At 57.6% G+C, this 13,476-nt stretch overlaps 1 protein-coding gene across 2 annotated transcripts in view; it reads left to right on the top strand.

The window, feature by feature from the left end:
• Nucleotides 1-1,370: 1,370 nt before the first annotated feature.
• NR5A1 (nuclear receptor subfamily 5 group A member 1) overlaps nt 1,371-13,476 on the top strand; it is a 21,892-nt gene continuing 9,786 nt past the window's right edge. The window contains exons 1-5 of one of the 2 annotated variants that reach the window (XM_004375654.1): nt 1,371-1,481; nt 1,648-1,789; nt 3,490-4,115; nt 11,180-11,299; nt 13,279-13,426. In XM_004375654.1, coding sequence (XP_004375711.1) covers nt 1,380-1,481; nt 1,648-1,789; nt 3,490-4,115; nt 11,180-11,299; nt 13,279-13,426 — 1,138 coding nt within the window. In that variant the 5' untranslated portion in view covers nt 1,371-1,379. The remainder of the gene's footprint in view (nt 1,482-1,647; nt 1,790-3,489; nt 4,116-11,179; nt 11,300-13,278; nt 13,427-13,476) is intronic. The other variant, XM_012555375.1, reaches the window with a different exon arrangement.

The raw sequence follows: 13,476 nt of genomic DNA, 5'->3' as shown, positions 1-13,476 counted from the left end.
GGGACGCGGGGCGCTGCTGCTCGCAGGAGCCGCCAGGTGGGCGACGGGCGGGCCGCGGCCGCTGTCGCACCCCATCTCGCGTCCCCGCCTGGGTTCTGCGCCCCTCCCTTCTCGGGACTTCGACTCTCCGCCCGAGGTCGCTCCTTTGCCTCGGGTTCGGCCTTCTGGAGCCCGCGGGGTCTCCGCCCGAGGTCTCCGCGTCTCCCCGCCAGGCGTCCGCGGTCTCCGCTCCGCCCTCCTCACCGTCTCTCCGCCCGACGTCTCGGTCTCGGGGGCGCAGGCTGCGTCTCCCGTTGCCGTCGCTGCCGCAGTCTTTGTCTCTCCCAGCCCGGGGGTCCCGGCGGCAGCGCTCTCCGGCTCTCTGTCCCGAGCGCCGTCGTTTTCCGCCTCTCTCGGTTGGGGCCCACTCCGTGCCCGACTCTGCAGGGCCCTGCCTCAGAGCTCGGGCTCCCCGGGTCCAGCTCGTTTTCTGTGCATCTCCCTGTCCCCGACCCTCTTGCTGGGCGCCTCCGTTCCTCCAGGTTTCTCTCAGTGTCTCTGTCACTCTCTCTGCCTCGGTGCCTCCCAGGTTGTCCTCCTCTCGGTGTCTCTGTCTCCTGTCTATCATTGTGTCTCTAATTCCGCGTCTGTCTCCCAGGATTTCTTTTTGGGCCTCTGTCTCTCGGTGTCTCTGATGCCGCCTTTCTCTCTTTTTCGTTCTCTCTCTCCCCTAGGTTTTCTCTGCTTCTCAGTGTCTCTGACTCGGCATCAGTGTGTCTCTGTTTCTCTCTCGGTTTTCGTTGTCTCTGCCTCCCTGGGGTTCTCTCACCGTTGACCCGCGTCGGTTGGTGTCTCTAGCTCTCGTTTCGGCTCATTTCTCCGTTTCTCCCAGTCTCTGTCTCCTTCTTCTCTGTTGGGCCCCCAGAACACTCGGGCCCTGAGCCCCACTCCGCTCAGGTTCATTGGCGTGACCCGCGCAGCCGAGCCTATCTTGTTTTCTCAGAATCGGGGTTTTGTTCTCAGACATACGAATCTGGATCAAAGCACATCGAATCCGAGTGTCCTGGATCTGGCGCCGCGGGGGCGACCCCAGGCCTGGGTGGGGACGGGGAGCGCGTGGAGCAGAGCGCGGGGACCGGTCTGTAAAGTCCCGGGACGGGGTCTGCACTGGGCACATTCTAATGGGGGGCTGCTCCAGGGCTCCCTAAGGGGTGGCCCGCAGTGGGCGGCCTTGACCAGGGCGCTGTCATGGGGGCAACGGAACAGGCCCGCGAGGAGGGCGCTGCAGGGGCGCGCGGCCGCGGTGCTGCCAGACGCGCAGGACCCGGGTCGGCAGCGCTGTCAGTCGCCGTCCGGTCGCGGTGACTCGTGTCCCCTCTCCGCAGGCGGACGCCGCGGGCATGGACTATTCGTACGACGAGGACCTGGACGAGCTGTGCCCCGTGTGTGGGGACAAGGTGTCCGGATACCACTACGGACTGCTCACGTGCGAGAGCTGCAAGGTGAGCGGATGAGCGGGCGGCCGGCAGGGGTACGGCGTGGAAGGCTGCAGGCGGGCAGAACCAGGTGCAGGTCCCTGCTGGGAAATGCAAAGAGGAAGGTCCGGGTGCGGAGAGCGGGGAGACAGAGCCTGCCCCGCTCCTGCGCTTGATTTTCTCTCTCCGCTAGGGTTTCTTCAAGCGCACGGTGCAGAACAACAAGCACTACACGTGCACGGAGAGCCAGAGCTGCAAGATCGACAAGACGCAGCGAAAGCGCTGTCCCTTCTGCCGCTTCCAAAAGTGCCTAACGGTGGGGATGCGCCTGGAAGGTGCGCGGGCTGCGAGTCTCCGACCCCCTGACCTCTGACGCTGGGGTAGCGGGGTGGGTGCGTGGGGGATTGGGTAGGAAAGGTGGTGCAGGAAGGGCACCATGGGCATTCTCGAAGCTTCTAGGGCCGGGCTGTTGGCCCTTCACTTGATATCTTGGCCCCATCCCTGCAGTGGGGGACTGGTGCTGGGAGGAATTGCGGTCGGGGGAGGGGATGGATTCAGGCCCAGCCTGGGTTGAGAAATATCCCAAAGTGAACCCCAGGGATATGACCCTCTCCCCAGTCCCTAAAAGGGACCCGATCACAGGGGTGGGAGCTGAGCCCCGAGCCTGCCCTCTTCCTGCCAGGAGTCCCACTCCCCACCCACACTTACACAGACACACCCTCAGCACCCGCCAGAACCAAGGCTTCCAGCATCTTTACCAGGGATCAAATCCCAATGCTACCACTCACTGACTGGGTGATACTGGACAAATTCCTTAACCTGTCTGGGCTGCAGATTCCCTGTCTGAAAAATGGACTTAGTAGTGCCTTTCTCCTTGAGTTAGTGTGAGGATTGAGAGAATGTATGAAAAGTCCTTAGTAAATGCTCAACAGGTTAGTTATTATTATCATCCTTCTTTATGCTATTGTCTGTCTACCATCACTGTCCAGCCCTCACTCATCCAACCCACTCATCTGTCCTTCTGTCCATTCATGCATCCATCCAATGCGTTCACTCAGTTCATATCTTCACTAAGCGGGTGAGATTCTTTCCCACCCTGTTCTTAGCCAGACCCTGGGGAGTGGGGAACAACTGTCCCCAAAAGGCCCAGGTCCATTTTTGCCTCCCTGCCCTCACCCCCAGCTCCCAATCCAGAGGGGAGGAAAGATGTCATCAGGAAACACTGAGGGTGAACAGTTGTAGGCTTCCACCCCGCTGGCCCCAGCCAGGCTGTGCGCCGAGCAGGCAGCTGTTAGCCAAAGTTTTTGAACAATTTAGAAAGCCCCAAGTTGCTCTGAGAGCTGCAGACCACATGTCCTGGCACCTACAGGAGGGACTTCTGGATGGGAGAAGGATAACCTGTCCTGTCCGCAGAGGCCATGTCCCCAACTCCAGGTCGTGGAGGGCCAGGAGAGCTGGTTGGTGTGGGCAGCAGAAACCCCTAAAACAACCAGAAAGCACGGATCAGGGCCTGCTCACACTGGTGGCAGGCAGATTGGCTGCACTAGCCGCAGGCCACCATCCCTTGCTGAGTGCCCACCCTTTCCCTACTGCTCTCTCCCTTCTCCCAGAGCCTAGGGTGGAGCCCTATCTAAGCAGGGGCTGGGGCCTTGATACAGCTGCAGAAACACACCTGTTGAGTCCAGCTGGTGACACATTCTTGGCTAGGAGGAAGAACATCTGGTCGGCAAGAGAGGTCCCCTCCTCCCTGAACACAGAACCCCAGCCAGCCCTAACCTCGGCTTCAAACTTGAAGTCAGTGGGGGAAGGCTAAGTCATTTTGCACCAGGATTTCAACAAAGTCCGTCCGTCAGTCAACAAGCAGCTATGAATGAGGGATAACCTGGAGGGGCGGGCAGGGCCTTGAATGCCAGGCTAAGAAGACTGATTTCACTTGGGGGCAGTGGGAGCCATGTAAGGATATTGAGCAAGGGAGTGGGGCAGTGTGGAGAGTTGCTTGGAGGGGTTGAGCCTGACCCTCTGCCTCTACCCACAGCTGTGCGTGCCGACCGCATGCGGGGAGGCCGGAACAAGTTTGGGCCCATGTACAAGCGGGACCGGGCCCTGAAGCAGCAGAAGAAGGCACAGATTCGGGCTAATGGCTTCAAGCTGGAGACAGTCCCCCCAGTGGGGGTCCCCCCACCACCCCCTCCCCCACCGGACTATATGCTGCCCCCTGGCTTGCATGCTTCTGAGCCCAAGGGCCTGCCCCCTGGCCCACCTGCTGGGCCGCTAGGTGACTTTGGAGCCCCAGCATTGCCCATGGCCGCACCCAGCACCCATGGGCCTCTGGCTGGCTACCTCTACCCTGCCTTCCCTGGCCGCACCATCAAGTCTGAGTACCCAGAGCCCTATGCCAGCCCCCCGCAGCCCGGGCAGCCCTATGGCTACCCAGAGCCCTTCTCTGGAGGGCCTGGCATCCCCGAGCTCATTCTACAGCTGCTGCAGCTGGAGCCAGACGAGGACCAGGTGCGGGCACGCATCGTGGGCTGCCTGCAGGAGCCAGCCAAAGGCCGCCCCGACCAGCCCGCACCCTTTGGCCTCCTGTGTAGGATGGCTGACCAGACTTTCATCTCCATCGTGGACTGGGCACGCAGGTGCATGGTCTTCAAGGAGCTGGAGGTGAGTTCCCTCCTCCTCTCGCCTGGCTGGCCACTGGATCTGGGATGTCCCCTTGACTGCTTGAGTCTGATCCTTGGCCTTCCCTTGCGATGGGGCCATCTTGCCTGATTGGCTTCAGGCGTTGTCTGGGGACAGAGAGGCTACACTGAGGACATTGAGGAGCATTTCTTGTCCATTCTCCCCACCCCCTGCCACCTTCCTGCTTGCTCCCCACTGACCCCTCCCTCCTTCTCTCTTTCTTGAGGCTCTGTCTCTCACAGTGTCTGCTTCTTTTTCCCCTGCCGCCATCTCTGTCTGTTGCCTCTCTCTCTGACATGCAGTTTGCTTCTCTGTGTTTTCCAGCCTCTTCTGTCTCTCTCTGTTTCTCCCCAAGTCTCCATCTCTGTAGGCATTTATTTATCTTCCTCTGAGACCCTGGACTCCTCCAAAGGACTAGCTGAGGCCTTCGGAGACTGTCTCTGGCTGCCCTAGCCCGATGTCAGAAAGGGGGTCGAGCCCATCCCATCCTCCCACTCGGGGAGGCCATCAGTCTCCATCAGCCTCAAATGTCGTAGATGTGGGTCTTTGTGTCTCAGAGTTAAGGGTGCCTGTGGGCCCTTCCCCTTCCCAGCTGAGGTGAAAGAGCTTCCTGCCCCTGCATCTCCAGTGCACGATGGTCATTCGCATGTGTGTGTGTGTGTGTGTGTGTAGAAGAGCTAGGTGGGTGCGTAGATGGGAGGTTGCGCGACCTGCCTCTGATCTTGGATGAGGCAGTCTTCCCCTACTGCAGGGCCTTCTCTACCATGGGACTAGGTACCTGAGGCTAAAGGAAGCAGGACAGCAGCAGGAGAAACTGAGGCCAGACATAGGGAAGAACTTCCCAGTCATCCTGCCTAGAAGGGCCTGATGTTTCGAATCTGCCCTGACTTCCTATGATCAGGGCATTCTGCCAATTCCAAAGACCCCCCCAACCCCAGCCAAGGCCCATTTCTCCCTGACTTGGGCACAGGCACTCTTTGGGCCAGGCCTATCGGTGTTTGCCTTTCCCAGGCCAGCCCCCCTGGGCTGTTCTGGAGCTGGATGTAAACAGTGAGACCCGTTGCCCTCTCTGCTGGGGCCACTGCAGCCTTGAGCAGCATTGTCAGTGCTGACGCCACTGGGCTTGGGCTTCCTCCAGGGCTTGTGGCTGGATGGGTCGGGGGCACTGCCTGCCCAGGCTGGGCCTTGGGGTGGGGTAAGGTGGGGCTTGGGCACTGTGAGCCCTGGGGGCATCATGGGACTGGAGGCCTGATTATTCTGGGGGTCAAGAATTGGTGGCAACGGCTCCTGCTTCTACTATGGAGGGCCTGTCATAGCTGAGGCCTTGGGGATGTGCCATGTGTCTATCATAGGGTAGGATTTCTCCATCTCACCACTGCCCCCCATCCAGGCAGACCTCATGGATGAGGGCCTTGAATGTTCCCCTCCGTCTTCCACTCATGGCTGGAGGCCCTGGCGGGGAGTGAGGAACCTAGGACCCTTGAGTGGGTCACTGGCTTTCCCTTCAGACTTCCCAGGAGCCCCTGTGAGAGGGAAGGAGGAGTAAAGCATTCCTGGACTTCCAGAACCCTGGATCCACGGGCAGGGCACTTCCTCTGGCCGCCTTCCTTGTCTCCTGGGGTTTTTCACGCAGGATGGGAAGGGCTTTTGTCCCAGCTTTGCTGAGTGTTTTTTCCTGCTTCTGGATTCTCTGTGGTCCAAACCTTCCTGCTTCCCCTTCCCAGAGTCTCTGAATTGAGCCTAGGAATATGAACCATGGTCACCACCTTCTATAAAGGAGCCTTGCTGATATGTACTAGCCCAGCCCTTAGAGGGACTCTCGTCAGCCTGGGCCAAGTGGAAGCTCTTCCCCACTGGTCCAATGGGCTTCAGGCTAGTGTTTATTTGCAAAGCCAGAGGTGGGAAGGCAGAAAAGTGGAAAGGGTGCTGAATGACTCTGTTGTCCCCTTTGACTGACCATTCATCCCCCCACCTCCAGGTAGGACACATCTTTGCAGACAGAAGAGGGCTCTGAGAATAGGGCAGGCCTTGGCTGGACACTGGGAACCTGGAAATGATTGGGCCCAGGAAGCTGCTAGGCTAGAAGAGAAGGAAGACATATACATAGATAATGCCAATGCAAGGTGCCCAGGTCTCTGAGAGCAACGGAAAGGGGCTGAGGGACCCCAGCAGGAGAGCAAATGGCTGTATCTGAGGAAGCCAGGGAGTGTTCTTTGATCTGTGCCTTTCACGGACATTCCAGGCAGTGGGAAGAGTAGAGGCTAAGGTTCAGGAGTGTGAAAACATCATGGGTGCAGGGAGTTTCACGTGGTCCTGTGAGGCAGGGCTGGAGAGGTCAGTGGGGTCAGAAGACAGAACTTGGACCAGCAGTGGGTCCTTTGGCAGTGGATGATGGGGCCCCACATCCTGGGGCAGGGCTTGAGCTCTCCCAGAGGTCCTCTATGATGCTGATGATGTCTTGCTGCTCTTGGGGAAGTCCTGGGGTCTTAGCTGGGCTGCCAGGATTTCTGGGAGCCAGGATGTATCTGAACCTGGGCTCAGGACGCCTCCTTAGGCTTTTCCTCCCCCATTTTGTTTCCCAGTCTGATGGCTGTCCCTCTGTGCCTATTTTTCCCTCTCACGCAATCACAGCATGGTAGATCTGACAATGGCACAGAAATTAATAACAAAATCCAGAATCAGAAAGACCTGGGTTCAAGTTCCAGCTCTGCCACTTACTAGATGTGTGGCTTTGGGCAAGTGACTTTAATCCTTTGGGCCTCAGTTTCCTCATCTATAAAATGGGAGGTGTTTAAATAATATATACCTCACAGGGTTGTTGTAAGGGTTTAGTGAGTTAGAACAGGAAAAAAATTTAGCACAGGGCCTGGCACAAACTAAGTGCTCAATAAACAGTAGCAGCAACTCCCTTCCTTACTGTTCCCCTCTGCTGCTACACAATTTAATCTATACTTGCAAGTGGTAAGATCCCTGGGTGGCGCAAACTGTTTGCACTCCACTACTAACCAAAAAGCGATCTGCTGCCTTAAAGATTATAGCCAAGAAAACCCTGTGGACCAGCTCTATTCTGTAACACATAGGGTCAACAGGAGTCAGAATCGACTCTATGGAAACATTTTATTTATTTATTCATTTCTGGTTATCCATACTCCTCTCAGCACGCTATAGTTCTGGGAGAAGCTAGGGGCCCCCCTTGCCCTGGGCTTATATAGCAACTTCTTACCTGCAAGGTAGCAGAAACCCACCTCTGTCTGCTGCTCAGTGAGGGCAGTGGCCAGAGCCCAGGCTGTAAGCGTCCCTGGACAGTTACCGTGAAGGACAGGCTGGGTGTATGGAAGATAGGAATCAGGGAGGGGGAGGTGAGGGCCAGGAGTGCCTAATGACCCATCTTGACATCATTTCACCCTCGACAACCAGCTCCAAGGCCCTGATTGGCAACAGATTTAACTGCCCAGATATATGGTTTCATTTAAGCGGCAGTAACTCTGTCAGTCCTGTGCTGACAAACGCCGACCAGCCGACCACTAGGCTGGGAGAGGGCCGTGGCCAGCCCGTTGCGTGTCAGCTGCAGAATTACAGAGCCTTCCGCCGCCAGACTCATCAGACCCCAGGGGGCTCTGGAGGGGGCCCTGATGGGAGGGAGGTCAGCTCAGCACCCATAAATACCCTGTCTCCGAGGCAGGCTGCAAAGTGTCAAAGCTCCGGGAAGATTTGTGGTGGGCCAACAGGAGGGGTGGGCAGCTGGGAGGCCGGGCAGACAGCAAGGGCCAGCAAGGGACTCCCAAGCTGGGACTGCAAACGTCCTTGTTCCTGGGGTGACAGGGAGGCCTGAGGGTAGAGGAGGAACATTTAGCTTCGGGAGAAACCTTCTGAGGTGGAGACCAGCCCTCTTTGGTTAAGTGAGCCTCTTAGCCACCTGCTTTCTCCCAGAGAGGGGCTGGCGGCTGCAGCCCTCTGTTTTTCTTTTAAAGGAAAGGAGAAGTGTGTGTGTATGTGTGTGTGCTCATCTGTGAGGGGGCGCATTTTGGAGTTTGGTGTCTTTATGTGTCCGTCTGTCTATCCAGGCACAGAAGCAAGGGCAAAATCTGACAGGGAAGATTGGTTGGCCAGGGGCTGGGGCCACATCCCCAGAGTTCCAACAGTGGGTCCACAGAACCTTCTGTGATGAACAGTACATGTTCCTAAGTTTGGTCCAACTAAAAGAGAGAGGAATTATTTTTCCCATTTCTCAGAACAGGAAATTGTGGCAAAGGAGGACGCATGGCTGAGTTGGAAATCGAACCCAGGGCTATTGGATGCCGAAGCTTTTGCCACCATATTGCAGCTCTCTGCCCCTGGAGCCCCTATCAGCCCCTCTAAGCAGGACTGCCCCACTCCCGGGGTCTGAGGTCTGGGTGCAGAGACTGCTCCCAGGGCCTGGCCAGCCGGGTCACTGTGACCCCTTCTGCTTTCTGCCTGAAGCTCAGGCTGCTTATCTCCTAATTCTTCCCACTTATCTCTTGCTCTTCCACCTCCCCACCCTCTTGTTCCTTCCATCTGGGCCCAAGGGTGCCTGCTCCCAAGGGCCCACAGTGGATGGGGGGTCAGAGCCCAGCCCCAGGGTCCATCTGGGTCAGTCGAGGTGGGTCTGAGTTTTTCTCTATCCAGTGTAAACCCCTGAGCAGGCACTCCTACCTGGGTCTCAGGCAGCTCCCTGAACCCCTCAGGGGACAGGCCCAGTAGGGGGCATCTGGGCAGAGCCCAGCTCCCTTTATGTTATCTTAGGTGAGCCTCAGTTTGCTTATCTGTAGTATGGGCAGAACTCCGATGCCTCGAGGGGAGGGACAAGGAGTCCCTGAGAGTGAGCTGTGCCTGGTGGTGGTGGATGCTCATGGGCCTGCCTCCCTCCTTGAGAACTGTGGTGGGGAGGTTTCTTGTCTACGGCTCTCTGGGGACTGTCCACTCACCATCCCCTTCCCAAGGAGAGATAAGGACAGATGTCTTTGTGATTCATCCCACCCCAGTTCTCAATCTGTCCTGACCCTTCTCACCCAGGGCTAGCTGTGGCTGAGCCTAGAGGTGCCCATGCCTCGGTTTTCTGCTCTGACAGTAACGGGGCTCTAGGAAGATCTTTCTACTGGGAGAGGGAGAGAAAGGGAGAGGTGTGGGCTCATGACACAGAGATGAGGTGAGGAAGGGAGGACGGGAGGCTGGTGACTCAGAGAGGGACAGAGACAGACTCTCCCTCTTATTCTCCTGCCACGTGGGCTGGGGCTGGGGTGGGCAGGGAGGCTAGGGGAAGCCTGTCTGCATATCTGTCCGCTCACTCTTCTCTTTGTCCACTTTCCCTTTTCTCTCCCTCTGTCTGCCTGAGAACAGACCCAGGGAGCCTCCCAGGAGAGGAATGGGCAGAGGGGAGGGAGGGGATTTCTGCTCTCCAGAAGAGACAGCCATTCTTTAGATCTGGGCCAGTTCCCCTCAGGCCAGGGGCTGCCTCGACTCCATGGAGCTCCAGGTTGCAGGTGGCTTCTCTGTGCTGTCCCCACGTGGCTTGGTGATCATGAATTGTTCGTCACCTGCTCCCTGGCCCTTCTTCTTGGGGCCTAGAGATGAGCTGTACACAGTTCCTGCCTTCCCAGACCCCACAGATACTGGGGGAGACAGAGGCATGATTTGGTGCCATCACATGTTGTGGGTTCCATGTCCAGAGGGTGGTGAGGGCACCAAGGAAGGAGGAGGGATCAGGGAGGGCCTCATAAAGAAGGTGACAAGAGTGTAAGAGACTATAAACTCCTGGATGGCAAGGGCAGGGTCTTTTTTTCTATGACCTAGTGGTTAAGAGTCAGATAGGGCTGTGTGACCTTGGGAAAGTTGCATGACCTCTCTGTGCTCAGTTTCCTGTCTCCTTAGAAAGGCGTTAACAACTGTACCAACCTTACAGAGTTGTAGAGCAACAACTATTAGCTATCATGGCTTGCCTTTGCCACAGGGCATGGCCCAGGAAGGTGCCTAGGAAGTATCTGTAGGGGAGATAGCTAGCTGATGAGCTGTGGATTCTGGGAGGGACTGGAGTCTGTGTTGTGTCTCCCTTGGATCATCCGCAGCACCCAGTTTAGTTCTGAACACCCAGAGGCTTGGTATTTGTTACTGTGGAGAGTTGTGGACTGGGAGGGCCAGCCATGGCCCAGGCCAGTCCCTGCCTCTGTGTGATCCTGAGAGTCTCACCTCGCCCTCTCTGGGTGGCTGATTCCTCATCTATAAAATACGGGTTTGGGCCAGGGGATCCCTGAGGGCTCTCTGCCTCTGATGTTCCAAAGTTCTAAGCCCTGCTTGTCATTTTCACAAGCCTCCGCCCTTCCTGTGCTGGGCAATCCCCCCGAGTTGAAGGACACCACACTAGGCAGTCTCTGCCCTGCCCCAAGTGCCCCTGGCTGTGGCTGACAGAGTCTACCCCTTGCCATTCTGTTCCCGCTCAGATGGCATACCTTCACTGTCCACCTGCTCGCTCCCTGGGCCTGACCTCAGGTGGGCCCTCCTTTCTTCCCAGTGGAAGGTCTCTGCTTCTTCTTCATGGCTCAGTTTTGAATGGTTGAGGTTGCCAGAGGTGTGACCACAGGCTAAATGGACACACTGGTAATGCGAATGATGCTGTGCCCTCGCATTTGAAGGAGCCCTTCACAGTCCACCCCCCGGGCTTTATTCATTAACACTCAGCACTGGGTATGTGCAAGACCATTGTCTAAGTGCTTTGCTCACTTTACAGATGAGAAAACTGAGGCACAGAAAGGTTATGGAACTTGCTTAAGGTCATACTATGTGTAAAAGGCAGAGCTGGGGCCTGAAGCCAGGCCCATCCGGGTCTCGGGCCCCTGTGTTTGGCCCTCTCTTATTGTTTTGCTCGACCCCTGCCACACCTTCATAAAGTTGGCAGCTAAGAAAACTGGGGACAGAGAAGTTAGGTAGCCTGCCCAGGGGCACATAGCCGGCTGGGCCTCTGAACTGAGAGCTGGGAGGAGGAGGGGTGGGGGCGGGTCCCAGTGGGACCGCCGCATGCCTCTTCCTTCCAGGTGGCCGACCAGATGACACTGCTGCAGAACTGCTGGAGCGAGCTGCTGGTCTTCGACCACATCTACCGCCAGATCCAACATGGCAAAGAGGGCAGCATCCTGCTGGTCACCGGGCAGGAGGTGACCAACCCTGCTGTGCCCCGCCCTGCCCCTCACTGTGCACTTCCAGAATTCCAGGTCCACAAGAGGTCTCTAGGCCTCTCCAGGCCTGGCTGTTCCCTGGGCTCATGCAACACCCACTGGCCTGACTTCCTTGTGACCAGCCCTGTGCTGGGCACTGGGGACTCTGGAAAGAGCCAGCTGTGACCCCGGCCTCAGAGAAGCCACGCTGTAGGGGTGCGGGGAGGCTCAGGGGAGACCCTTGGAGGAGGTGATGGTGGTGTAGGATCTTGAAAGAATAAACAGAGGTTGGTCAGGTAGGGAGAGTCTCTACCTCCACCACAGGCGGGGCTACAGCATGGGCAGAGGCTCAGAGAGGGAACTCAGAGAGGGATGGCTGGGAAGTGGGTTGGGGGGCTGAGCACTGCATGGGGGTGGGTTGAGGTGAGAGATGAGGCTGGAGGGGCTGGTAAAGGCTGGGTGGGGCAAGACCTCAAAGGCCCTCAATCCTGGGCACTGGGGAGCCACGTGAGGGTTTTAAGTGGGGTGGAACATGGCCAGGTTGTATTTGCAGAAGCATGTTGAGGGGCAAGATGGGAGTCAGGGAAGAAGTGGGGGCAGCCACACAACACTCAGAGTGCCGGGGGTCTGGGGGGACACGTTCAAGGAGGAAGAACCCCCCAACTGGGGGAGGAGGTATAGGGGAAAGAGAGGGAGGGAGGAGGAACAGGGAGGTTGGAACCTAGGGTCTAGCTGGTGAGAGGAGTCTCACTTCGGGGTGGGGGTACAGGAGAAAGAGTGGGTTGATGGTTAGTTGGGAGGAGGGCGAGACTGAGGTTCTGGGCCCTACCCCCTAGCTCACTCCAGTCTCTCTGTCCTCGTCCTTGGTTCTCACCCTCTGAGGCTCAGGCCATCGGGGGTAGGGGATGGGGAATGCTGGTGCAAAGGATGTGACTTTGGGGCCACATGTGAGTGCAGATGAGGGGAGCATGTAGGGTGTGTGTTATTGTGTTGGGCTGTGTTGACCTGCAGGTCGACGTCTTTGTGGCCATGGGAATGTCCACTGTGTGTGTTTGCCTGTATGTTATAGTGCAGCTATGTCCATGCACATGGGTGTATGGCTGCCTGTATCTGCCTGTCACCATGTAAATGTGAACCCTTGCATAAGTATATGTCTGTCACTCTGTGAATGTGTTTACTTGGGGTGAGTCTGTGTGTCCGTCCCCTTGTGAGTGTGTCCACATGGGTGTATCTTTCTATTACTCTGTGAATGTGACCAAACAAGGGTGTGTATGTGTCTGTCTGTCTCTGTGTCCACTTCTTGAAGGGGGTACACTACCCTGCAAATAGGTCTGTGTGTGTGTGTGTGTGTGTGAATGTGAGCCGAGGTGTGAACACATCCTTTACTCCAAGTGTCCACGTGCGAGCGTGTGGGGCCCTGGTGGGCGTGTGGACAGGTCTGCGTGTATCCAGGCCGACCTGCCCCTCCCCTCCCTGCCCCCGACACCCAGCACGACATGGTACTCACTGCAGGTGACCACACAAAAGCCATTTGTACCATTGGGCCCAGCGGCAGCTCTTTGTGTGTGAAGGACCCTTCAGTTCTCCTGCCACCCACCTGCCCGGTGTCCGCTCCACTGCCATGGCGAGGAGGGGTGGACGGCGGGCAGACCACAGGTGCCCTGAGCGGGGCCCATAGAGGCTGCAGCCACGGGCCAGGAAGTCTGAGGAGAGCTGTGAAGGGTGGGCCCTGAATATTGGCCGGCCTGGGAGGGTTCCTGGGCCCTGAGGAGATGCTGCCACGATGCTGTCCCACACCAGGCTCAGCCCCAGGGCTGGGCACATACTCCCTACCCCAGCCCATCTGACCCACACCCCCTGACTGGTGACCCAGACCCATGCCCTCTCACCTGCATCCCTGATTAGACCCTCCTGCCCCATGCTGTTTGGCATGAGCTCCCTACCTGCTGCCTCCTGACCCATGCCCTTTGACCGCCCAGGTGGAGCTGACTACAGTGGCTGCCCAGGCAGGCTCCTTGCTGCACAGCTTGGTGTTGCGGGCACAGGAGCTGGTACTGCAGCTGCATGCACTGCAGCTGGACCGCCAGGAGTTTGTCTGCCTCAAGTTCCTCATCCTCTTCAGCCTCGGTGAGTGGGCTCAAGTGAAGACTTGGTCTGGGAGGGTGGGCGGGGGTGGG

This window comes from Trichechus manatus, unplaced genomic scaffold (assembly GCF_000243295.1).
Source record: "Trichechus manatus latirostris isolate Lorelei unplaced genomic scaffold, TriManLat1.0 scaffold00038, whole genome shotgun sequence".
Taxonomy (NCBI): domain Eukaryota; kingdom Metazoa; phylum Chordata; class Mammalia; order Sirenia; family Trichechidae; genus Trichechus; species Trichechus manatus.
This window is presented reverse-complemented; position numbering and strand designations above follow the sequence as displayed.